Here is a 27663-nt window from a genome sequence, read left to right as displayed (position 1 = left end):
AAAGATAAAAGTAAGATAAAAAGCATGCACATTCAGAATTGTTTAAGAAAACCTACTATGTTGTGGTTTTGTGGGGTTGGGTGGGGGTTTTTTTGTTGGTTTCTGTTTTGGTCTATTTATTTATTTGTTGGCTGGGGTGGGAGTTGTGTGTGAATATCTTCAGACAACCCCTTAGTTCAGCATTCATGAACACACCAAACATGATTTACAACTATTGGAACATTTTGGCAAAGTTGCCATGTAATGAGCAGAATATCCGTTAAGCAAAACTGGGGATAAATTCTAACATTTAGTTTTTACTCATGTATCCATGGATTTAAAACAACTCAGCCCCTTGCACTTCTACTGTGGAGTCCCACTCACACAGCTGAAATCAGCAATTCCCAGCTTGACAATTGCACCTCAGTACTATTGCAAGGGATTTGCCCTACTTGGCTGTGGGGTGTAGCAGAGAAGTGATAGAATGAAAGGAAATTGTCTCAGGTTAAGCCAGGGGAGGTTTAGATTGGATATAAGGAAAAATTTCTTCACAGAAAGGGTAGTCAAGCCTTGGAACAGGCTGCCAGACAAGTGGTTAACTCACCACTCCTGGAGATATTTAAAAGACAAGCAGAGGTGGCACTTTGGGACAGGGTTTAGTGGGGAACTTGGCAGTATTATGGTTGTTATGGTTGAATTCAATGGTTGTTATGGTTGAATTTAATGTCCTTAAGGGCCTTTTTCAAGATAAATGTTTCTATGATCCTGTGATTCTTTATGTACAAATATACACAAATGTACACATGGGAGCATAACACATATATTTGCTTGTTAGTAATTAATCAGTCAGAGAGATAATTTTGAAGCATTTGTGTAATTCCAACATTTTATGAAAAGCCTATTAGCTGTGAATATACAAGTACTAAAATTTAGTTTTACTTTCTTATGCACCTTTTTCTCTACCCCCTCAGATAGTTATCAAGGGGTTTACAACCAAAGAAAATTTCTCAAATGTAGTATCAACTTGCAAAGATTGGGAGGGTACATTTCAACTACTAAAAAGAAAATGGATAAAATTCCTAATTATTAATTCAAATGTGCTTTAGTGATAATGCATTCAGACATGAGGAAATTGAAACGTACTAGGAACTTGATATTACAAATTATGTATCAACATTTTCATCATATTCAGTTCATTCAGTTCTGTTTGTACAGAAGCCATTTTTAATCAACTTAAAATCCACACAAGAACAGACTTCTAAATTACTACCTCCTTACTAATAATTAAAATTAATTACTCAAAATTTATAGTATTTTTGCATGATTGTACTTATCGTTATAAAAGTGAGTCATTAATTCAAAGGTCTGCTTGATTTATACAATCAGAAATTTTAAGAGCTATTACACAAAGTATGGCAATGATAACTTGTAATTCAGTCTTCTCTTTTTCATTTGAAAATTTGCATGCACAACACATTACATTTAAAAAAATAACCTTTAGAAAAAATATAGGGCATAGAAAGCATCTACTGTTAGTTGTTTTTTCTATCATGTACATCTGAAAGGCTCATTGTACCTTGCAATAAGATCACCATATTTAACTGAATTTCTGGTAAACAGCATGATTCTTTATTGAAACTGTTACCAAAGAACACATTTAGAGCACTTCATTAATTTGTGCTACATGACTGATTACAGCACACCTGCTGCACCTAGAAAAGGGCCTGATGCCTGCAGCCAAGTCATAGCTGATAATAGATGTGCAGTGGTTTTAATTTCACTTACTGCAGCCTCTTATACATAGTGCTATCATCTAGGCCAGGCAGAGAGACAGCTGTAATTTGGCACCACTGATAGCACTAAGCCTGTAGTAGAATTTCTCTTTTTGTCACTGAAAAACAAAGGATCATCCTAACCTTGCCAGCGTGAAAGATGAATAGGAAGAAGAAACCTGAAGAACAAATAGACCAGCTAAAACTACTGGGGAGTGGAGGTGGGGGAGCCCCAAAAAAAAGGTTGGTTTTCAGTCATTCAACTTCTGCTCTGCATCTGAGCCAGCCATTTCAACTACGTGTAGGTTAAGAACAACTGCTTTGCATTAACTTAGTTAATGCAGAGTTTGAGAGGCTAGGCAGATTGTAAAGAAGAGAAGGTTGAGAAGGATTATGGTGATAAAGTCATTGGGTGATACAGGACAGATTCAGCAAGGCAGAGCATATTAGAACTACGTTTAGACTGGACTTAAAACTAAGCAAGAAATCCTTTGCTCTGGAAAAGAGTCCCCTCAAACTGTAAAGGTTAAATTTAATCTCCAAGCCATCTTGTTATTTAATCTTATCAACCTAAGAAATTAAAAGCAAAAATAATAATTTAAAGCTGACAAGCAGGATAAACAGCAATTCTGCTTTAACCTAATCTGATTAGAAGTGACGAAAATTGCTCTTATGACTTATGGACGATATCAAAAAGCCTTAAAGTGGATTTGGTATTTTCTGTATATGAGTTACTTGTGAGAGATATATTCTGTCAGTATAAGATTTGATTTTTAATTTTATGCATATTTAGAAATACAAAGTCTATTTGTGATTTCTCTGATGAATCATTATGAACTGCATGAAAAATGTTCCTGATGGGGCAGGTATTATCCAGTGCCCAGTACAGCCTCAGAATTGAATGGTATCAAACATGCTGGTGAGAGAGAAGTGATTCATGCCCATATGTTGATGGAAATATGAACTATGTTAGAGCCACTTGAGACGGAATATCTTGCATTATTTCTTCAACAGGATGAGTATTTTGTCCTTTTCAGAATGACAGGGCAGCTGGTGGTGGACTACAGCTATAGATAAATCCTAGACAAAGCAGAAGACATCAGAGAGCACCACAGACAGGTGCATGATAAATTACAGTTCACACACACAAAATAATTTTTTTAAAGGTTCCTGAAAAAAACATACATCATTTTGCCACTTAAATTCAAATGTTCTTTGTTTGTTTGCCTGCTTGATGGGTTTTTTGTTTTGTTTAGTGTTCTTGTTTTCTTTCCTGTATTTTTTATTTGAATCTTGAAAAAAAAAAAATGCTTACACTAGAAATTGTTTCAATTATTTTTATACCAATTCACATCAAATGTTATTGGTAACAGCCAGCTTCACATCAGGAAATTCCAGTCTCCCAGTACTGATAGCTGGACCTTCTAGTTTAAATTTTGTTCAGATTGGACCTGCCATCAACCTGAGTAAGGAAAATAATAATAAAACTAACAGAATGAGAAGGTCAATCTTAAATTTTGACTGCTACAGGAGATTTTAGCAGTATAAATAAGGTCATCTAAGGTATTTTGGCAAGCATTTCAGATACAATCAGTACATTCAAGTGAGAGAGATTTTCCTTCTACCTATAATCAATTTTTCTGATGCCTTTTGCTTTCTTTCTCTCTAAGAGAAAGCCCTTCGCAGACACATGAAACTGTTTACTTTGGCTGCCTTCATTTTTCATGACATCTCAATGCCTCTCCAAGGTGGCTGTATACCTGCATGGATGGAAAAATCAAATTCCTAAGCGACAAAATGGAGTTTATAAAGGGAGAGGTTGTACCTGGGAATCTGCACAAAAAAGAGCAATTAAACAGAGGCAGTGCTGAGTGACTTACCTGGCGACACCACAGCTTCCGGAATATCTGCAAATAGGCCAACACCATAAGACACAGTGGTGCCATGTATGTCACCAGAAAAAAGCATGTGTGATACATTTTGGGGTAAACCTCAGCTGGAAAGAGAATTCAAATAGGAAAGGTGCATTTACATATACATACATTTCAAAATCACCTTAAGAAAAATTATTCATACAGATATGCATGTATTTTTCAACATAACAGGAAGATGTACCAAATAATATTATGGTCAAGATTGTTTTTTTAATCTCTTCTAGATACATTCTATCAGAAACATGCTTTTTATCTCAAGGATCTCCTATATCACATTACAGATTCCTTATCATATTATTACTTTAGGTATGGAGTGTCAAGTTTTACTTTTTGTTAAAACAGTGATGGATTAATTTTGTTATCTAAAAATGAAATATTGACTAGAAGTGAAAAATTTTTCTATCTAAAAATATGTAAATAATCATCCAACCTACCTCATCCTTGACATATTGAAAGCTTGTCTGTCATTAGTTTTAATTCTGCAAAGGCTACTACGTATCCCTGAGTAAACTGCACAATCCCTCACCTACAAAGACTGCAACTGCAAACTACAGCACACTGATGGGAGGGGAGACACACATTCCATAAATCACTCGTTGGTGGCAGAATATATCTGATTAAGATGCAGTAATTAATTATTATGATTAAATTTTAAAAATAGAATCAGTACATTCAAGTGCTTTAAACCTAGGAAATCTCCGAGATGGTTTTAAACTCAGATTTAACAATAAAGAGTTTGGTAGTATTGTGTTCTAATTTCCCATGTATCTCTTTTCAAAAGAAAACTTATGAATGTTATTTGCTTAGAGTAAATATCTTAGAAGTGCTGTGCCTGTATTGAGTTTTAAGAATGTTGCCTCTTAAGCTCCATCAGTAGTTTACACCAGAATGTGCAGTGCCTGAAAACTTGTCTTCTATTTTGTAACATTAAGTGTACTTTGCTATTACCAATTGTTGATATTAATTACAACTTAACATCTGTGGACGGCCTCAGAGAAGGAATGAACATTTTGGACAGTAACAACACATAGCAGAAGAGAAACTGCACCCCATGAACAGTTAAATTGCAAGGTAATACTAAGCATTGCATCTTGGATAAAGAAGGAAATTTTATTTTAATTTCCAGAATTTCCAAATGTTTCAGGATGATAAGATCTGCAAGTGAAATTCTGTACTGATTGCTTTTTAAATTAAAAAGAAAAAAAGAAAAAAGAGGGAAAAAAGAAAAGAAAAAAAAGAGTTGCATGAGAGCAAAACTTTGGTGCACCAAATTAATTTTCTGCCTGTTAAAGTGACTGAGACTGTGGACCCTATCAAAGAAGAGCATACCAGGAGAATTTCAGAGCTTGTTCAGGCAAAGAAAGACAAAGACTTGCCCCACCACTCTGATAGTAGGGAACAGAACACCATAATGTAAATTCCAGATTCACTCAAATGCAAACTCAGGTAATCCCACACTTGCCATTGGACCTGAAAGTGCCTGCTGGTACACCCAGAAAACCATCAGTATGAAGGAGATGGAAACCTGCTACAGCAAAATCCAGCCAAAGTTCATTCCCAGCAAAGGTAATAGAGATGCTGCCACTGACATTTGATAGTTTTGATACATCAGGGTTCAAAAAATTCAGATGAGTAGTATTTGACTTCTTACTTGCTCTAAGATCCTGTAGCAAACCAACTTACCACCTCCTAACTAGCAGCTGCAGCTACTACCTCTTATCAATGCCCCTGGGGTAGCCAGACCATTTGGGGCAGGTTTATTATAATTGGCATTAACCTGAGATTATATGTTGATTGATGATCTCAAACTTGCTTTGCATTCCAGAAAATGCAGCTTCACAGCAAGCCTGCTAGCCAGGGAAGTACTGACATGCATGCTCCACAGGTGGAGAGATTAAGGAGCAACTGGAGTACCGTGACTTACTGGGATCACAGGAGGTCAGAAGTGAAAGAACATTCTTTCTGCTCAGGAGGAGGTGCCACCTGCCTCATCAGTGCTCTGCTGGCAGCCGGGCCCCTTTCAGGTGGAAGGACGGTACATATTTAAAAGGCCATCTGGAGTTTATGACTTCCAATTTAGCATTCCAAGTAAAGTAAAACATTAAATGAGCCTAGCTATCTACAAAGAACTGAGGACCAGGTTGGAGGAAGATCCTAACACTTGCCTTTGAAGTTTAGCCACCTGGAAAGTGCCAGCTGCTAAACATCAAAGGAAACCTGTCCCTCCTCCACCCAGGGCAAAGCCCTTTGCAGAACTTTTCCCTAAGAAACATGACTCTGTTTAGCTTCTCAAGCCAAAGAAAAGCTTTAAAGCTGTTTGACAATCCCAGCAGCAAGGAGGAGGGCTGGCTAAAGATACTATTCATTTATCAAGTGAGTTCCAGGCTCCTTGAATGCAAACATCAATCAGTCTGTGGTCCTGCCTGACTGGGACAGCTGAAACTCTTACTGCCAAGCAGAGGAGGAGAAAAGGGTCCTTGCCTCCTATGGTCACATAATGGACTTCAGGACAGGGGGAGAGTGTTCTTAGCTGGAGTAGCCACCTCTTTAAGAATGAAACAATGACTCTCATGCCTCTGGCTGCTATTCTATTGAAAAGAGAGAATAAAACATAAAGCAAACAGGTGGTCATAGGGGTTGGACTGGATTCAGATCAGCATTCCTACTCAGCTTCATTCATACACTGTAATTACCCCACCTGATAAAGGATCAGTATGTTAAATTGAGCTTTCATCTGTCTACTGCAGGGGTTATTAAACATATTTTAAATTTTTCTAAAGCTTCCCTCTCCACATGGTCTTCCAGTCCCAGCCTGAAATTGGTAGATTGAAACTGCAGCTTCTGGATTTTTGCCAGAATTTTACTATATTTGTGTAAATACATATATACATACCTGTATACATATACATATGTAATCAAATTGAAATAAACACTCAAAAAGTTTTGATATGTCTAGCAAATGAAATGGTCCCTTTAGCCATAGTGCTTAACAAAATTGGTACTCCTGACAGCATCCTTAAGAATAGGGAAAATCAGGACTATCAAGTTTGCTGAGCATCAGTAGAGCTCCCAGGTTCCCTACTCTCAGGAAGATACCCGTGAGGTTCTGGAGTTACCAACATAGAGAAGCAATGCAACTAAAAGTGTACATTTTAAAATAAAGCTTAATAATCAGGGACGTTAGGAAGTGGGTGCCTATAGGACAAAAAAATCAAACACATAATGCAGTGCTTCCAAGCTAAGTTCCTCTGTCAGAGTACTTAGGGCTAGCTAATACTAAAATTACATGTTGAAACTGAATATATTGTGCTTGACTTATCAACTTACAATAACACCCAGCATAATTTTAGTATTTGAAATATCCTAACTTCCTTCTACATTAAAATATGCCAAGAGTTTTTCATTAAATTATGAACACTTTGATAAACAGGATGTATAAATCTTGTAGTACTGCAATTTCCAGCTATTTGTTTTCCAGAATTAAGACAATGTGGTTTTGTACTATTGCATGAATACTCTAAGAGGAAAAGGAACACAAAGTCTTCCCTTTGTTTCCACTCAGCCATTTAGTTTTGGGAAAGAATTGTCTCCATATTCTTTTTATCATTTGCAAAGGGCTTGGCTAATGAACTTTGGCTAACACTCTCTTCTTGAACAGCTCTAAGACAATGTACTTAGCTGACTTGGACACATTTTAATATACATTTCTTTTATTTTGGCACTTTATCATCAAATTCAGCACAGCAATTACAGACTATTATAGAGCTGTGGCCAACTCTGGCTCCTTAAGTGAGCCTGCATAGGTCACATGTTAGATTCTTCTGCATTCCCAAATAAAATATTGTTATTAGACAGTACTCAAGATGAAAAACCCTCAGCCTAGAACTGGCAATGAATTTTACATTCAGGAATGCCAGAAGCAATTATAAAGAAATTGAGCCCTGTTTTAGGCTGAACTACTGTTCCATTTGCAGCCACTGGCAACTTTCCAACAGCATGCTCAAATCTTATTAGTCAGGGTGGCGACTATTTGTTCAGCATTGAGGAGCCCAGGTGTCACAGTACTGATCAGACCTTCCCTCCAGACACTCATCAGACTTTTATGGTCTCCAGCAGCTGGTCCTAAGTCTGTGTAGGGTACAGTGCTGTCCCCTGCTTTGGCATCTCTGACATCTTCCTGGACATGGCTTTCAGTTACTCTTCTGTAGCACCTCATGCTTCAGTGGCCCTGGGGTCCCAGAATTACAATAGACTTCCAAAACACTTTGGAAAGTATTATTAAGCATCCTCTTTTTGCAGTCCCAGTCTTTAACATTCACAGTTTAACATCCTCAGAACATATGGTGTACATGATATTCTGCAAAGATTTTATCTGACGCACTGTAATTTTAGACAGCATTAATTGTATGCAGTTCTAAACAAAGCAATAAACACCCAAAATACAATCCCTTTCTTGAAATTGGTTTTCCTATAGGACTTTCTCAGGGTCTCTTGAGTGTATGCAACATCTACTTCTCCAGTTTCTCTTTGCAAATATGGGTTATTTGTAGCAGCATTAATTTATTTCTCCTTCAACATCCTCCTAGATAGCTCTTTCTTTGACCTTCTATATTTGCATAGTCAAAAGAGGCAAACCAAAACCCAACAACAATGTAGCCATTTTCTTTAAAAATATTAGCTTTTTATTTCTTCTTCTAGCTTTAAGGCTCACCATTCTTTTCAAACCACTGCCTTACTCTTTTCTTTTGTTCTTCTTTTTGTGGGCCTTTATGATTTCAAACCCTATTTTTCAGTAGAAAAACTGCATATTCTATGCTTTGAACTAACTCAGAGTCCTTAGAAACTTTCAAGAGAATGGAAATTATTTTTAAATTACACTTTATTTGCTATAGTCTGAAAGTGATGTGTGTGTATATATATATGTATATATATATATATATATAAAATCCTCATTGATAAAATACGGTTAACTCTACTTTTACTAGGCAATTCCATGATTTTGAGAAATCTGCTCATAATTTAATGCATATAAAGATTCTTCTTTCAAGTTACTATGATAAGCTATTATTAGAACATGGAGATTTTTTAAGGATATCCAAAATGCACCAGCAGAATAACTAGCAATGATGGTGCATCACCATTGGAAGAATTATTTGTTTCAGCAAGATAAAAATAGGGTTGTTATCTTTCAGTGGAGTAAAAAGCTTCCCATTTCAGAAAACTTTTTAATATAACATTATTATTTTCATGCTCAATATATAAATAATAATTTTAAAAAATTGGAGTGTTTGTACTCCCTTTCTGAAGCCAGACACAGAAAAATTGATTCTATACACAAATAGACTTGCCTTTATTATAATCCCCTCTATCTCTCCAAACATCCAAGTGAAGGCTCACATCATAACCTGAAGATCAGTAGATTTAAATTTAGACAAATACACTCCATAGGAGTAGAGTCTTGCAAGCACATGGGAATTTGGGTTGGTTGTTTCTTGTTGGGGTTGTTTTGAATACTGGGTGCTTCAGCTCAGGCTGCAACTATTTCAGCACAACTGAACAAGAGGCACCGTTTAAAATATTTCTAAACCTACTACAAAATCTGTAGTTCAAAAGCAGCACTTTTCCATTGGGAATCAAAAAGTGGCCAATACAGATCTGGAAATTCTGAGATTACATTCCCTGATGAAATGTTCTCTTGATTTCCTAATAAATTAACCACATCCTTTTCTAGGCTGAGATTAAAAGAATCTTTGCTGCAGAGTTAACCCTGAAGTGATGAAGGCATGAATAATTGCTTCTGCACCAAAATGAGTGGACAAAAATTGTACTTGGAATGAATGCTGTGAAAGAAAATAGTAACATAACTACTGCAGTATCCTGCAGCAGAAGGGGATACAAAATTTTTCACAGATGAAAGAAGAACACCAGAAGTAAAGAGCAGATTTATCCTCTCCAATGAAACAGTAAATTCAATACAGCTTAACAGAGGCATCCTCTCAGCTATGAACTTGGAGCACACCTTTGTCAGCAGTGAGTACCAACGAGCTAGTGGCCACCTCTGCTCCCTTGCCTTGTCCCAGAGGACTAACTGGGATGAAGGAGATAAAGAACAGGGAATGTGATACCCAGTGTCTTCTCATTAATCCTCTGGTGGCTCTGTGTAAGCTGTTAGCAGGAAAGGGACTTTCAGAAGAGCACCTGGAAGAGTCCTCAGCAGTTCAGGCTGTTTAAGCTAATTTATCATGATAATTAAACACAGGTGAGCCAGTTGTATTTTATCACAATTGTTCACAGGACTGGAATCTTCTTCTACAGAGACAGCTCTGGGAAAATATCTGATTGTGCTTCAGCCGGACTCAAGGCTATTAAACAGGCACCTTTTAGTTATGTGTTTTGGCAAACTTGGCTTTATTTTCCTGTGTGTGAAGAATGGTATTACTGATGGCCATTATATCCAGTGTCAGAGTCACAGCATGTAACTCATGCTCTCTGTTAGCACTGGAGGTGTGCCAAGGCCCACCAGAGTCGAGCCCCAGCCACTCGGGTGGGTGGCTCACACCGCTTGCTGTGAACGAAGACAAAATAGAAGTAGTTACTCCCTGGCAATCCTTACAGCTTCAGTCAGACACAGAACATGTTAGAGTCAAAGTTCCTCTGGAAAGGCAGGGTTACACTTCTTGTATAGATTAATTTGTGACTGATCACTTTCACAAAGTTGTTTAAATTATTTTGTCCATGACAAATTTCAAATTTTAGATTAACTCACTACCCTGTATTGGTGACATCTCTGTAAATTCTGCAATGACATGCAATTTGCATTGAACTCCCAGGAGATACCTATAAACACGAGTCAAATGCCAGCAATTAGCAAAATATCAGGTGAAAAGAAAATCTGTTCTTGCATAGCTACTTCTCAAGGCTAAGTACTGAAGTCTTTGTAAACCATCGATGTACATCAGTCACAGAATTATATAAGCACCAGCACTGAAGGGAGGGAACACTTCTGCCCTCTGGGAAGCATTAACATGGTCAAGACATTAGTCAGCCTCATTCATTTAAACTTCATTTAAAATGTATTTTAAGCCTCAACAACACAAAAGAAATTCACAGAAATTTCACAAAATTTGAAAAAATGATAGTTCCTGGAAAGCTTATATAATCAAGAACATTTATTGTTATGTTTACACAACTTGACTTCATATTAACATCTCTTGATATTTTGATTACTTCATTTAACACCTCCTGTTATTTTGATTACTTTACAGCAGTACAAAGTCAGCTTGTATGGTCAATGACAGACTCACCTCCCCAGTGCTCATCACACACTGTGAACAAGGTGGTTTTATTGGCTAATCCTGGGAACACACTGCTGCACTCCATAACAATAGCCTGAGGAATCATTATGATGCAGGACACAATCCAGATAATTATAATGCTGTTCCTTGCTCGCTTGGCTGTGCTTTTAAACATCAAAGGGTGACAAATTGCATACCATCGATCCAAAGCAATGCAGCTGAGTGTTAGGACAGACACAGACACGGAAACTGTCTAAAGAAAAAGAAATATTATATAAATATAAATGTGGGGGTTTTTCCTAGAGTTTAAAAAATTATTTATCATCATTTCCCCCCAGAGTTTTAAAAATTTTTTATGTTTTCAACATAGTTAATTCTTTATCTGCAATTGTTAAATAGACTCCCAGAAAAAAAGACTACTTTTAAAATAACTTCTTACAGAATTACAACAGATATCCTCATCTGCTGTACTCCTACTAGAATCCACAAGATAGTTCACACATTAAGATGCTAACTAAACAGAATGGGTGTTGCAAAATCAAATTTTGAAATAGAAAATTTAATCAACTTGGAATGTACAAAACTTTATCTGAAAAAACTTTTCAAACATTAGACAGTGAATTTTATCTTTTTTCTTTGTAGAAAAAATTGTTTGTTTCTATGTTATATTAGCATACCAGAGCCATCATTTCACTTTTTATTTTTACAAGAACAATAAAACCCAGGATCTCATGAAAAAGTCCTTGACAACAATCAGCTTAAGGCAGACTAAAATATTTTACCTTTTATTTAGTAAAGGAAATAACCTATCACTTCAGTTTTATTGTTTCAATTTATATGCTTGGTGATCACTCACTCTTCAGATTTTCTTTCACTAGAATGGAGGTTTTGAAAAAAAAAGTTGTGATTTTGATTGTATCAATTGTAGCTGCTGGAGAACTTTGCCTTTGACATTATATTTCTTTGGCCATCAAGGTATCTTCTGCAAATATAAACTGTGCTGGAGGCACAGAGATGATAATCTGCACACATTCTGAGTACTGCTTAATTCTTCTGAATTTTAATGACTACAAAGCCAAGCACTTGTCATTCTAGTTTACCCAGTCAGTTCATCCTTTCACCTATTCTTAGAAAAGGTATTTATCAATCATTTTGATGTAAATGATTTCAAAACTAGTCAAGTCCATGGGTAAATGAGAAGCAATTATTGCTTAAGGCAGACAATCCGATCAACTCCCAGCGAACCCGGATACTTTGACACAAATACAGTAAACATAAAAAAAGTTTATACTGCCTTCAGAAGTTGGATTCTCTGTCCTAGACACTTGTGTAGCTGTTCAGATCCACACAGAGAGAAAATTAATGAGTTTATTTATGTTTACAGGTATTTTTATTGCTTTACATCCCTTCTGAATCATTAAAAAGATCACAAAAAGTAAAGAGCATAGAAAAATGTTCCAAAAGATGCATTTTTGAAAGCCAACAATTAGATGGGATGAAAACCTTTATTCTGCATAATCATATTCCCAAGTGGAACAGTCTTTTAGGCCTCAGCATGTACTCTGAGATATCTAATCAGTATCAGGTATGGACTTTCATTGGATTAGAAGTATCAGGAAGACGCTGTTGTCATTTCTGGTTCTCATAACATGGGTAATGTGTACACAAACAGAAAAATAATACCTGTAAGTAGGGAATCACTTTACAGAGGGTCTGCCCAAAGAACCACGTTTCTGTGATGTCCACAACTAAAGTTGCTGGAAGACAAGTAATTGTGACCAGAATGTCAGCCAGAGAGAGATTCACTATGAAGTAGTTGGTAACGGTCCGCATGTGATGGTTCTTCCACACTGCAAGGCAAACTGGATTTGGAAAGACAAGTTAGTGAGATGGAAATGACTTAGGAAATGCTTTAAGAGGAAAACATTTGACTTTGTGGAATTAAGGAAATGTTTGTGTCCTTTGTTTAACAGAGAATATCTGAATATGCAAGAACCATGTGTTTTCTTTTAGAGTAGAAAGAAGAGGGTACATGTAGACAGATTCTTATTGCACAAAGAAAGCTTTCCACAGACTGCAGGGTGGAAAATAATCCAACATATAAAGCATCTTCTCTGCTAGTTAATCTTCACTAACTACTCATACAACTTTCTTCATTTCTCTTTTCAAGTCATTGGCTCTAGTCTACAGCAATACACATCTATCTATACCTGCAAATGTTTATCTATTTTCTTATAATAGCATGATGCTTAAATCAAATTACTGCAACACAGAATCTTGTAAGCTGTACAAATATAATTTTAGAAAATATTTTGCTGGATTTAATATATCTATTGCATCTGCAGAGAATCTGTAACAATTTTCTGGGTAACTGTTATTTGAATTAAGTTAATAAAAGTAATTTTTGCTGTATTAAATGTCACATTTTTGATGGTGATCAAAAGCAGCATGTAGCAGGCACTTTATAAGATGTGCCTTTAAAGCTTGTTTTGTATATTTTATGTCACTCTTTTTCACACTGAAAGACTTTTAGAAATGAAACAAATCAATCTTTAAAATCACTACACTAAATTCATAAGCTGCTGAATTAAAAATGTCATAATTAAGTCTAGGAAAGTAGCAGAAAAGTAATTTTTAAAATAATTTGGAAGTCAAACCCTGAGTGACTGGTGCAATCAAAAGCTTTTGAATTATTTCGATTTTTAAATTCATTCACCCAAAGATCTTTAAAAACTGATGCCCAAAATTTTCCAGAAACACCACAATACTTTTTGTAAGACAAGAGTACAATTCATTGTACATCAAAGGGTCTTCCATGCAAACAATTATTCATCCATCATGCACATCTAGATGAAGATTCAAAGTCTCCTAATCTGTCAGGATCTAGCACAGTGCTTAATTTAGATATACTAAACAGATCAGAGAATGTTAAAAAATAGAGCTAAAAAGGTCCTCAAGAGGTTGCCCAAATCTAAAATGGAATCTGCCAGAGTTAAGCCACTCTCTTATAGTCATTAAACTATCTAAAACAGCTGGAAAAAAATACACAGACTTTAAGGCACATAAGCTCTTGAGATCAGATGCTTCTTTAGATCCTAAGAGGGATGACATGCCTGAAAGCTTCTGTCTGTCTTCCAGCTCTATCAGTTGATCTCATAAAATATATTAATTCATTCCACAAATCTTGTCTTATGTCTCTAGAACAACAGAACTACAGCAAGACAACAACTAGGCAACTGTTGGCAAGTTTTCATTTGAAAATGTGCTATATTTGAAGATACCACACATCTCTTAAATGTGTTGCACTGTTTCATTATCTTCCCTTCCCTACAAAAAAAAAATTCTTCTCATGTCTAATCTACTTTTTTTTTTTTTGCTGCTATTTGTATACCTTTTTTTTTTCTGCACAGAGGCAGAAATGAGGAAGAGTTTTTTTTCCTGCAGCAATGCTTCACATATGTAAGGATTTTTGTTATATATTTCCTCAGAACTTCAGAGCTCTTAATCTTTTACTCTCAGTCATTCTTAGAACTTCTGCAATCATCCTTGCTGCTGCTCTCTGGGCACTTTCAGATGGAATTGAACTTTTCTGGTGAGAGTGCAGTGACCAAAACTGGCAGAATATGCTTTCAAGGTCTTACCAGTGCAGTGTTGGGAGCTGAGATTGCAGTACTTCTTCATGGGGGATATGTTTAGACACTTAGACTAGGACACAGAGAAAGGGAGAGGCTAGGTGGCCTTTAGCTTCTCTAAGACCAGGTAATTTTATTAACTCTCTTAAGATATAGGCTTCCAAGGTTCATCTAAAACCTCTGCTGTGATGCAACATATGCTCTTCATATATTTTAATGTGTTGCAGAGATAGCTCTGGATTCTGTCACTTGGATAAATTTAATTTTTGCTATATATGTATCATGCTGTCATAAATGCAAATGAAAACCTCTCTACAAAGATCTTCACTGTTCTTGGACTGGTTTTGAAAAGAAAACAGTATAAATTTCTTCCATTGTTTTCTTCCTGAATACAGAATTTCAGATTTTCTTAGTTTTGTCCTCAGATACCTAAAAGGCAAGGCTTAAAGGAAACATCATATTGATTGTATTTTCTTCCCATTTGGAAGATAAGTAATTATCTCTACAGCATTGCATGATAATTGCAATACTGATACAACATAACAAATCAGAGCTTTGTCACTGTCACTCGTGCATGGGGTAACCACAGTTATAGTCTGATAGTACAGAGGCAGCACCTGATAGGGAACAAATACATTGCTGCCCCTCTGGAACGTTGTTTGCAGTTGGAAATGCAAAGCTGGGGAAAAAAATGCAAAAAACATTTCACTTTCAATAATTTTAATATTTAACTCTAAAAATTTGAAGATCTGGACATTTACTTATGGCTGTTCTTTGTCTTAAGTGCAATTCATATTGAAAGTATGGTCCTGTCTTTTAGTTGGACAAAAGTTGATGTTAAGCGGCAATGTTTTGCTGGGCTTCTTATTCTTTTTATCAACAGGCAAAAATTAAATAAAAAGTTGTTTAAAAGTTCACAGTTTGGCTCCTTTTTTCTCATATTATGGTTCCAACATCCTGTGTTCTACTCAGTTCAGACAACTACATCATTTACAGCCATGGATGTCAGTGCCTAAAGGTGCAAGGTTTAAGCAGATATGTTTGGTCTTTGACCAGGCCTATTCCCATTCCTGTGCTGGTCCATGTGAAAAAGACCTGAACATAAACATTATTTCTGGTAAAACAAATCCATTAAATTGACAAATATGAGGTCAATCTCACTGGCAGCCAGCTGTATCAGAAATCAATTCATAGCATTCTGCATGTTGAGTTCAAGGCTGTATGAGCAAATGAAACTTTGTGATACCCCAGAGATCTAAGAATTATTACCATTTTCATCTCTGACACAAAGAAAGTGAAGTGCAGAACAGAAGTTGTTAAAGGCCTACAGTAAATCAGACACAGAATGAGAAACTTGGACTCCTAATTCCCTGCCGTGTACTAAACCTTCCAGATCCCACTGCCTTAACACAGATGGAATTCAGATGAACTTCAGTATTTGCTGCTTCTCAGAGTAACATAAAAGACTGTGCCTCTTGCTACTCAGGGTGTAGAGTGTTCAGGAAAGCCAAGACACAGAAACTACCCCTGAATTCCCTTGAATTCTAATCTGTGGGGATAGGCACCTGGAAGGTGAAAAAGCCCAATAGCTTACAAGCATAGAAATGCAAGATAATTTGTTACTTTATATTTCTCTGCTTATGCTTGTATATTTCCCCTTTTGACCTCTTCTCTTCTTCACAGCATAAAATAGTTCCCATTATTTTTATGGTACATAGCACAAGAGCACCTTAATCAGCTTTAAGTTTACATAAGCATTTACATACTACCATTAAAAAAAAAAAAAGAGAGAGAGAGAGAGCCTGTGAAAAAAAGCCTCTGAAGAGGAAGTATTTTAAAACCAAGTCAGCTTTCTCTGCCCTCATTGCCCTCTGCTGTTTGCAGTACTGTTTTGAACCTGCCACAAGCATTGGTAACATTTTCTTTCAGTGCAAGGCTAAAAAGCTGTGAGGATCTGCTATGAGCTATTTGAATAGGACATAATGATAACAAGTCATAAATAAGTCCTAAATGACATAAAGTTAGTTGAATACATTCCTTCCAGACTCGCTCTTTCTGAGTTTACTACAGTCCAAGGTAACTCAGTAGTCTTGGACAATAGCTTCATTGATAGTGTTCTAGCAGCTCATCAAGAAAGATTCTCTAGCCTGTGCTCAAAACCTGCTATTTTATAGGCATGAAAAATAGTTTGACTATGCCACTGAATATTGTGCAGCTAGTTAAGTGTCAGAACAAAGGAATTTAATATACACACTCCTTTAATTACACATTTTCATCCCAGGCAGTTTTACAGAGAAGCACTCAGCTCACACAGAAACACTCAAGTAACAGGCTAGGAAAAGAAAGTTCCATGGAGGTTAAATGCCATCTGCCTGCCCAAACAGAAATAGCAGAGAGCTGTGAATTTCCACTTATCCTGAAGAACAGAAGAAAGGATAAGAAAGATAGTAAAGAGTCTCAATTGGGCGTGTATTTTACCAAAAAGTACTTCAAAATCATAAAATAGGAGATGAGGCCAGCAGCAGCCTTCCTAAAAAGCTGGGAGATACCACTGTGTTAACAGGATGCCTGTTTAGTTGGAGCACAGGAGAGTGGCCCAAACTAAGCTCTCCATCAAAAATCTGTGAAATAGAAAAATAATTTAATAAAACCTCAATTTAACATTATGTGCAAAGCTTTTATGCAGCCTTTGATGTTCCTAGCTATAAATGGGACTGAGAAAGAAAGTGGGGAAAGTGATGTTAACACAGACACTGAAGAAAAGGATTAGAAAGGAGAGAAATGTAAAAAAGCAGTTATGAAACATGCTTCTGCTGTGCATGATTTTCCCTAGTGCTAATGGAACCCAATTACCTGTCCAATGTATTGTATAATTTTCCATATTTTTGCTTTTATTTTACAAAGCCAGTCGGAATTAGAGCTATTCCTGCAAGTGCAAACAGGCCGGCCAGGTTTCACCAGGAGCAGCTGTTTTTCTAATGGCTGTTAGACTGCCCCAGATCCCTCATCTCACCGGGGACATTTCACTTCTTCAGACTTCAGCAGAGCCTTAAAAAGCGAAGCACTTGTTGTTCCCACCTCTTCCACACAGTGTCAGTAAAGGCTCGGAAACCAGCTGCAGTCGCCAGGCTGAAAGCCTTTGGAAAAATTTGTGGAGGCTCTCCATAAGCCAGGATAGTTCTGTGATGACGAAGCTGCTTTCCGGACCCATCCTCCAAACCTGATGATCTCCCACTCCCCAAAAATTTCACAGGACATTCCCAACAAGGACAAAAAAAGGTAAAAATCAAACTTAAAATTTAAGAAGGATTGCAGTTAGAAATCCATCAAGAAAGCTTCACCTCATATTCCTGAAGAAAAAAAACCTTCTCTAATATGACAATACAGTGAGATTGGTATTTTTCACGTACAAATTTAGTCCCTGTGGTTTAGTGTCCTGAGGCATTTTAATTAGAGGCTGTAATGGTGTTTAATCAATTAGCACAGCTCATTGTATCTCAAGCTGAATATGAAAACAATAAAAAGGCTCCATCTGGTATAAAGTGCAGCTGCTTGCCTCCTGGAAGATTTATGCTGTCTTGAGCATATTAAACACTGTGCTGCAGTCCTTCCACTGGTGGATTCCTGGGTCAGCTGTCAATTTGTTTTCTACCTGTCAACCCTAAATCATTTCCCTTACACTCCAGAAGTCTTGTCAACCTCTTATTCAGTGGGTCATCTTTCAGTGCAACTTCCTGGCCAAAATAGAAATGCAATTTCCATAACCAGCAATAACTGACATTTTCATATATAAAGGAACGACTTTATCTCTTATCTAATTTTTGATGAATAATACATCCCAGATGGAAGTAAACAAAGAATTATCATATTTCATTCTAAACTACAATGATTTTATTTTGCTTTGGTAATTCAGTCTGACAACTGTTTGACTGAAATGTCATAATATAGTCATCCAGAAGTTATTTGGAACTGATGCTGTGATTATAAGACCTGGTAATCAGCATCTCCAAATGCATTAGGCAGAAAGCTTCTAAAAAACTTTACTCTTTCACAGTATTTTACAACCATTGACAAAACATGTGATAAATAGTTTTTTTTTTTTATTCTCTATCTCCTAAACCACCCACCCCCAATTGTTTTCTCCTCACAATGAATTGGTTCTCCATATGGAATTCTTCCTCTTGTTCTCTTTTGGTGATACTATCTGCTGCAAATCAAGATCTGAGTGGTGGGATGTCAAGCAACACAAGGTTGAATGGAAGGCTAAGTAGATATGCTACCAAAGGGAATTCTGGAGAGCTAGAGCCCCTGTGAAAACACTGAATGTATACTGCTGGAAGGAAAAATGCTGTCATTAAAACTACCTTCATTATGAATGACTCCTGATTAAGGATTCTTCTGCTTTGACTTAAAAGTCTAAAAATTGGGTGCTTAAGACTAAGCTTATTTAAGGAAGGCTTCTCATGAGTTTTTCAATAATTTTATTGATGATCTTGATTAAGGGGAAAGAAGGACTTTAAATTGCAGAGGATATTTAATTAGGGGTTTTTGAAAGCAGCAATGAGAACAAAAGATCTAAAACAAAGCAATATCTTCTGTGAATAGGGATCTATCTAATCCTTTGGCTGTCCATCTCTTACCCACTATTAAGCTCAAAGCTCACATATTACTTCATTTTTACATAACTAATCTTATCTGAAAGAAAGGAGACCAACATGAGACCAGGCTTACATTGAAAAGTAATAGAAAGAATGGCACAAAGAAAATACGCTGTTTTATACAATGTTTATTATAAAGGAAATACTGAAGAAAAAAAAAATCCTGTGTCTGGCAACAATGCCTGGCAGATAAGAACTGTCCTTGAATACATGATGTGATAGCTAAAAAGACAGACAATACTCTGTGCAAAGGAATTACATGGCCTACCAGTGAGGCAATAGCTCCACATCAACAGGAAACACTAAATGTGTTCAAACATGTGTGAAGAAATCCTTAGGAACAGGACAAAAGGAGCAGGTGGCTAGGTCATGCTCCCTATGCCTCACATATAAACAAGTGTGCATGTGTAGGTTCCATCACACAGGAAAAATACCAAAACTGTAACAAATGTAGTTGAGTAACATAGAACACATGAAATCCCAAAGTATTTTGCTGAACATCAGCTTCATTGGAATATACTAATGGGGAACTGCCACCCACAAAAGACAGTGAGGATCAACATAAATAAAAAACCAGATAATAGCAACTAGTTTGCTTGCAGCAATATGTTTTCTGAGGTTTTCTACCTACCACAAGTTCTATTGTACCAAAAAGTTAAGAGTTGTGGGTTTTGGCTTACTCAACTGCTCCAGCACACTTCTAAATCTTAAGAACTGGCTTATCAAGGCATTAGAGAAGAAAACAAGAACTGAATTTTGTGTAGTGGAAGCCTATTTGTAGGAATCACAACTGGGAGTAAAAGCACAACCATCTAATTGGCACTGGAATAATTTTCTAACTCAGCTACATTACATAATCTTAGGCATTCAACAATCTAATGGAAATGGAAGTCATTAGCAGAGAATCAGCTATGCTATAAAAACAGACTGCCCAAAATGCCTGGTTTGGTCAGCTCTAGAGGAAGTGAAAGGTTCCATCACAGAGTTTTCCTAATCTAACTATATTGATTAAGACAGACAGATTGGTTTAAAATATCCACCCCCCACCCCCCAAATCATTACCAGTATTACCTGGCAAACCTACTCATCTCTGCAGAGCTGGCTATACTGATTGACTAGATGTTTAATAATAATAATTGGTATTATTACAAATAAAGCCTACAAAATCTTTATCTACACTTCCTATTACAGGTTGAAGAGTTAAAAATTTAGATGTCATACTGTATATGACACTGTGATAAAAAGATTTCACACTTGGCCGATTCAGTTGAAAGCTGCATGAGATTAAAATGAAGGTGTGTTTCACAGCTGAAATGCTGTGCAACTTTTAAAAAATATGCTTCAAAAAGCCTCCATCAGTCACTGCAACATGAGTTGCACTAGGAAAAACCTTTCCATGTCCACGTCTGTTTCTACTGGAGATGTAAGACTTAGCACCTTTTCTGCAGGATATACAAAGAAAATACAATTCACTATGCTAGTGACATGCTCCAGCAAATATCTTGCATATTATACCACTTCTGAATCTGTATCACAGATTCTCATTCTCATTGTAATATTCCACAAAACTAGCTAAAATCCTTGCAGTCCTACCGTGCTAAGAACCAGGAGAAAGAGCACAGTTCTGTCAGAGCTGAGTGCACCCCCAGGCTCTGCTACCTGTGCCCCCTGCCCAGGAGCTGGCTGTCCCTGCTGGAGGCATCTCTGGCATGGGGCAGCATGTAAGCTGGGACCAGGCTTCTGGGAACAGAGCTTTTGGAGTTTTGGAGTACTCTTTTGGGAGTCAGCCTTTTGCCCCAGAGCTGCAGTTAAGCTCAGGCTCTCACACTAGGCTCAGGCAAAGATCTGGTTGCAAGCATGGTTTTGCCTTGCTGAATTTGATTGTAAAACTCATCCACGGACTTGATTTTCTGGCTTAACCTCAGACCTGTTTTATCAGAATAGATTTGTCTGGTGGTTGCTGGGAGGTGACTGAAACCTGGTAAACATCCTCAGACCTACCAAGTCTCAGGCACTGTGGGACTGTGTTGGTGAGTGCACTGCCCTGTCAGTCTTGCAGCTGCCCTCAGCTCCTGGCATGCCCTCCCCTGGGGAACAGTCCATCATAGCTCTTTTCTGACACATTCCACTTGTGAGACAGGCAGTAAGTCAGCTGCTTATGTCCAAGAAAACAAATTTAACATGCAACACAAAAAATAAATTATGCTTTATAAACAAAAAAAAAATCCCAAACCCTTCATTTTTTTTTGTTTTGAAAAATGGTGAGTAATCCCTATATTATGCAAATAGCAATGTACTTTAGTTGATACTCAAACTCTACTATAAATTGAGCCCATACATTCTCTTAGGTAGAAAAAAATATATACATAATGTCTCATTTCCTATATGCTGTCTTCTTAACAGTGATAAAGCCATTCTAGTCATTCATCCAAGAGATAAAGGTGACTCTCATGCTGATATTACAAAGTCCTTTCAATGCCAGGTTCCCCAAGGAATCTGAAAAAAATGAAATGTAATAATTTAAAACGTAATTAAATGAAATATGCCTCATCTACAGCAAGAAAATAGGATTCATGAAGATCATTTAGGAGAATACATGACTCATCCAATTCTACCAACATAGGCATGTATGCCTAGACCTCAGTATTCACTGGATATCTTTAAAATTACAACAGAGCAGCATTTGAGAGAGCTGCCTATTCATAGGCATTGAGCAGGACTGGTATTAGAGCCATACACTGATTTTTTTCTGCTCTAGCCCTAGAAAAATTAAATGGAGGCTGTTGAACTCTATGAGTCAGACTGTGAACTCTTTGAAGAAAGGAGCATAGTTGGGTTCTTACAGATCTCAGCAAAACTAGCAGTTACTGTAAAACAGATAATAAATAATACATCTATCCAGAGAGGGGTAAGTCTCTCTCAGTCTCTTTCTGAGCGGGAACGAAAAACAAGTGTCACCAAACTGTGTGAGTAAATAAAGTTTCTGAGACTTCTCATTGATGTACTTCATGGCCTCTTACCCTTGGAAGCCAGCAGTGTTGAGGACTTTCAAGCTGGGCACTGGCAGACTGTGTGTGCTAAGGACTGCAGCTCCTGCCAGCTCTGAGAGGGGCTGCTGCCAAGAGCCCCAGCAGCCCAGCTGGGGGGATGCCAGAAGGTTGCTTGTTCTGCCTTCAGTCCTTGATCCAACCAAGTGATCTCTGCTGCACATTTTCATTTTGATGAATGCATGTTCCCTGAGAAAAGCCATTTCATTAGAAAAATCCTGACCCGCATGAATGAATAACTTCAACAAGGGTCATTTGCATTCTTCATATGTATAAACAGAGTTAAATGTATGTAGTTGTACATTACCTTGTAGTCTTACTCCAGTTATTAACTACTGCAACTGATCAGCCTGGAATGGCATCAGTAACCAGAGACCTTCAGGCATCCTAAAAATACCTTTTCTTCTTTAATTATCTAGTTTCCTATTTTCAAGCAATGTTTTTAATTGCCTGTTTTCAAATAAAGAAGAAAAAGGTCTTTGCAGTCAACATACATTCTACATTAAGAAGTCCTACATTTTGCACTAGATGTGAAAAGAAATTGCAAGAGTTTCATTGAACAGCAGTAGTAAAGAAATTTTTTGGTCTTATTTGCAAAACAGAAAATCCTTACCCTCCATACTTGTTCTGCTTCTAGTGATAAATAGTGACCCAAATAAAGAAGAAAATAGGATAAATCATCATACTGATATTGCCATCTAGATTTCAGATTTCCTTAATGTTCATGTAAATATATCATAAATTCATCTTAAAATATGTTTCTTTTCCTTGAGTTACACTGAAATACCTGGTCAGCAGCCAACCCAGGCATACAAGAGAATAATTGACATGAAGCACTGTGTGCAATACTGAAACCTGCATTCAAATACAGAGACTTGCTAATGTTTTTCACTTTAGCTGGCGTGTGCAGCAGCTCGGCCAGTTTGTGTCAACTCTCCTAATTAAACTGAAAACTAAATAGCAATGCAGCCCTTGTTATATGCTATTATTAGTGGAATTCCTGCTGTGTATCTCACTCAAGAACCCAATACGTGTCAATCAAAGTTCAAGCTCCTGATTCTACCCTTGGTTGTTAATTAACTGTCAGAATGCTACAATCCAGTTTATTACTAATATCTAAGGAATGTGCTGTGCCTTCCACTTGCACAGACACACCTTATCCCATGTGAGTGCACAAACCAAGATAAGAAGCAGAAATGTAATTTTCAGCACCACATATGGAAAGGGAGGGTTTTCCCCATTTACTTAAGTGTTATTTGAATAGAATGTGTTAAAAATAGAACCAAAGCATTGACTCCACATGTCATGAGCTCCTCAACAGTGGGCAAATGTAAGCAAAGGAACTCAATACATCACTAAGGATGACACTATAAAGCATTAAGGATGATACTATAAAGCACCACTAAAGCCACTAAAACATTCTTTAGAAGCACTCCTGCTCTTCTTTGAGAAGGTCCATGACTAAATCCGAGATTAGGCTTGAATATGGATTTTTCAAGCAGCAGAAATCAGTTTCTCAGGGATGTCAACAAGTGTACTGATCTACACCAGATTTCACATGTAGTAAAAACGCTCCTCAAAAATGTCTTTGTAAAGAGCATTAGATCACATCCATTTCTCTCCTCAGAATCACATGAGCCTGCAATCAGTGCAGTGTGAGCTTTCTTGAATAAAGATGAGACAGTATTCAGCTACCAAGCCCTGCAGAGACCACAAACAATTCCTCCATGAACAGAACCAGCAATATGGAGCAAACAGCTTGAGGAGGATCATAGAATCATTTGGGTTGGAAAAGACCTTTAAGATCATTGAGTCCAGCTGTAAAGCTGAATGATCTATTGTAGGATTTACTGTGATTTAGAGGAGTGGACAGAAAAGTGTTCAGCTACTTCTCTGTCCATTTTAAGACAGAGATTTGCTACCATGTACTACAACTTGGAGAGAGAGATTTCAGAGGACAAAAGGTGGACATTCCATCCAGTAAAAGATGAAATCCAGCTGGGTGCAGAGGCAGATGCCAGTTTCCATCCCAAGCAAAGAGTTAATGTACACAAATGCAAGGAAAGAACAGCTGCACATCCCTAGTGGAATAATCTCTATTTGTGAGTGCACAGAGAGGAAAGCTTTTCTCCTTGTGGCTTCAGAGGGGAAAAGAGCGAAAGCTCCTATAGGTGAAGATTTGACCTTGAATTTTTACAGGTGAGAGGACAGCATTCTGAAGCTTGTCTACAGTATCGGTGGAGGATAATAGGTAAGCACAGGTGGCTCTCCTAAAATAGTCTTTGCTCAAAATCATGAAAAAGGACAGCTTTTATCCTAGTTTAAAATAAAGGGCCATTATCTTTGCCAGGGTTATTATCTTTACACTGTCGATCAAGCTGGCTGCCGAGCAATGGACTGAGCAAACGTGCACACAGGCACTTAGGGCAACGCTACAGAATTACTAAAAAAAACCAAACCACTATCATCAATCCGTTGAAATTTTAAAAAACGCATTTAAAATGTTGCCTTGGGCTGCAGCCTCATTTGCATCTCACTTTGGGAAGCCTGTAGAGTTTGCAGTGACAGCCCTGACACGCACAATTCCTTCTGAAAAACATGAATGAAAGACCCGTATGGCGGGGCGGGGCCCAGCGCGCTCCGTTCGCGGCAGTATCACGGGATGGACACCGGGAATGCCAATGGCCTGACCGCAGCACAGGGGGTCCGCCTGGCGGAGCCGGCTCCGGCGGCCACGCCGCGCCCATTCATAAAGGCAGAACTGCTGAGGGCAGCGCCTGCTCCGCTCCCCCGGCCACCCGCAGCCCGGGCGGGGGCACGGCCGCCTTTGGACGGGGGCACGGCCGCCCCAGGCGGGTGTGTGCACACGCGTGGCCGCCCTCCCCTGCACCAGGGAGGTTCCTGTTCCGAGAGCCCGGCGAGAGCCCCCGCCGTGGCGGCAGCGCGCTCGGGGGAGCGGAGAGGAGAGATGGGGAGCGATGGGGAGCGATGAGGAGCGGTGGGGGGCGGCGGGAGGCAGCGGGCGGGCTGCTGACGGCCAGGCTCCCCTGCCGCTCCCGCCCGCCGCCACAGCCCACCCGTGCCCTCCCTCTCTTCGCTCTCCTCAGCTCTCCGCCACACTCCAGCGCCCCCACCGCTCCCTTCGAGGCGTCCGCCGAGCAGCGCCGGTGCCCCCGCCGCCTCCTTCAAGGATGAATGGAAGCGGGAGGAGGCGGGCTCCAGGAGAGGCGCCGCCCCGCCTCGCTCCCTCAATGAGCGCCCGGGAGGGGCCGCCGCGCCCCCGCCCCACGGCCCCGCTCCCAGCGCGGGGGACGGAGCGCGGCCGCTGCTGCGCCGCCGGGGAAGGAGCCGCGCGTTCCGGCAGCTGCGGGGCCCCGCCGGCTCCCGTCGCGGGCCGGGTGCCGTCCCGGTACCTCGTCCCTGTCTCTGTCCGGGAGAACCGCCCCGCGCTCGATATCCCCAGCGCCGGGCCGGGGCTCCGCGAGGGAGCCGCATCCTCCCGAGCGGGCTGCGAGGCTGAGCCGCCGCCGTGCCGGGAGGGTTCAGCACCTCGGCCCGGGGACAGGGGCGGGAGCCGGCCGGCAGCCGCGGCTTTCCGCCGCCGGGCCGCCCCGGTGAGCTCCGCCAGCCCACTCCCCGTGCCCGGCCCTGGACGCCGGCCGCCGCCGCCGCAGCCCCTCGCCCGCCTAGGGGGAGCGGATTTTTTATGGCCCCTTCCGCGCAGCCCGAACTTTCCCCCTCGGCTGGGGACTGCCGCCTTTCCAGCGGGGTGTGCCAAACGCACCGCGGTTTCCAGCCACCCTCCGCGCAAAACCCATCTCGGGAAGGGAGAACGGGAAGTTTTGGGGAGCTCGACTCACCCAAGACGTTCCCAACGAGAGCCACAATGAATACGACGATGTAGCCGGCGATCAGCGCCCATTCATATTCCTTGGGATGCAAATACTCCTTCCAGAGATATCGCAGGAACTCCTCATCATCGTAGTCGGAGGAAGGGGTTAAAAGAGCCTCCCGCGTTTCATTTAGTTCCGACCCACTCGTCCAATTCCTGTACGGAGGGGAACCATCCTCTGGTTGAATCCCGGACATCCCTAGTGGTTATTCCCGAGGCTGGGAAAAAAACAACAACCAACAAACCCAAACCCAGACCCTCTCAGAGCATCCGAGCTTTCTCCCGCCCGTCCATCGAGGCTTGTGGTTGCCAGTGCGAAAAGCGGGGTGTGGGGAGAAAAATGACGCGGGAACTTACGGGAACCAATGCGGGAACAGGCTGGGGATCCGCGTCGGTCCCCAACCCGCCCTGGCGAGCCTTTTCCCCGACCGGGCAAGGGGTGCAGCCTCCGCGGGGGAGGCTTCACCCCCTGCACCGTCGTGGAAAAGGCTGGTCGGGGTAGGCTGCGTGCCTCAGGTGCCGGAGTGCACCCGCCCCCGCTGGAAAAGTCACGTCCGTTTCAGACGATGTCGATTTGTGTTCCCAAACCATGCACATGCACCCTCACACACCCCCGCATCTCTGCACGCCTCCCCCCCCCGCCTTCCTCCCCCTGCTTCAGCTCGTCCCCAGCTCCTCATCTCTCCCCCAACCCTACTTCAGGCTTGCCCATCCCTCCTCTGACTCTCGGCTTCTCCTCGGTTTCTCACCCTCTCTTACACAAGCACTTCCCTTCAGACTTTTTTACATTAGATTCCAGATATATTCAAGATATTTGTAAATTAAAGGCTATGGAAGGCTGTGGTGGGAGGAAGCACAGGGTTAAAGGAGCCATTAAAAAATCAGTGGCTAATGAGGCTGCCTCATTTCTGTGCTGCTTTCAAAGTTAGGCTAAAATGGGAACACTGTGGGTTTCCCAACACTGGTGGGAAAATCCCTAAGAGGACTAAGCAGATAAATGGGAGGTTTCTTTGGATTTGAAGATTGTGAGACCTCACTGTAGCTTGAGTTTAGCATGCATTCACTGCGCCGAGGATGTTTCAGACATCCAGCTTGGGATCTCGATACAGCAACTACCCCTCAGCCATTCTGAAATGGGCTCAGCTGGCAGAAAGCAGTTCAAGAGAACCCAGAAGTGCCAGTTAAACAGCATGATAGGTTTCCTGGCTTCTGGTCATTACTTCTTGAAATATTTTCATACTTTGCCAAGTGTCTGAACTTGTCCCTCCATGACTGATAAAATCCCCTCTTACTCAGGCAATCTGTTCACTTCATATCTGAATAATTTAATGAGTCTGATAAAAGTGCCGTTTCTATTGGGACATGGCACAACTAGCTCAGTCAAGCATTTCAATGCAGGGTCTGCACCTCCATAGAAATGGAGGAAGTGTTATGATGCCACTCTGCTTCCAACA

The 27663-nt window shown here is 39.7% G+C and overlaps 1 protein-coding gene across 1 annotated transcript in view; it reads right to left on the bottom strand.

The window, feature by feature from the left end:
* HCRTR2 (hypocretin receptor 2) overlaps positions 1–26546 on the bottom strand; it is a 34661-nt gene extending 8115 nt beyond the window's left edge. The window contains exons 1-4 of the mRNA XM_071442690.1: positions 26178–26546; positions 12664–12842; positions 10990–11233; positions 3632–3747 (exon numbers count right to left, since the gene is read on the bottom strand). Of these exons, the coding sequence (XP_071298791.1) occupies positions 3632–3747; positions 10990–11233; positions 12664–12842; positions 26178–26406 (768 nt within the window). The 5' untranslated portion in view covers positions 26407–26546. The remainder of the gene's footprint in view (positions 1–3631; positions 3748–10989; positions 11234–12663; positions 12843–26177) is intronic.
* Positions 26547–27663: the final 1117 nt, after the last annotated feature.

Source organism: Agelaius tricolor, unplaced genomic scaffold (genome assembly GCF_023055355.1).
Source record: "Agelaius tricolor isolate 1412-34295 unplaced genomic scaffold, bAgeTri1.0.p SCAF_1, whole genome shotgun sequence".
NCBI lineage: Eukaryota > Metazoa > Chordata > Aves > Passeriformes > Icteridae > Agelaius > Agelaius tricolor.
Note: the sequence above shows the minus strand (reverse complement) of the source record. Positions and strands in the feature narration are given on the sequence as shown.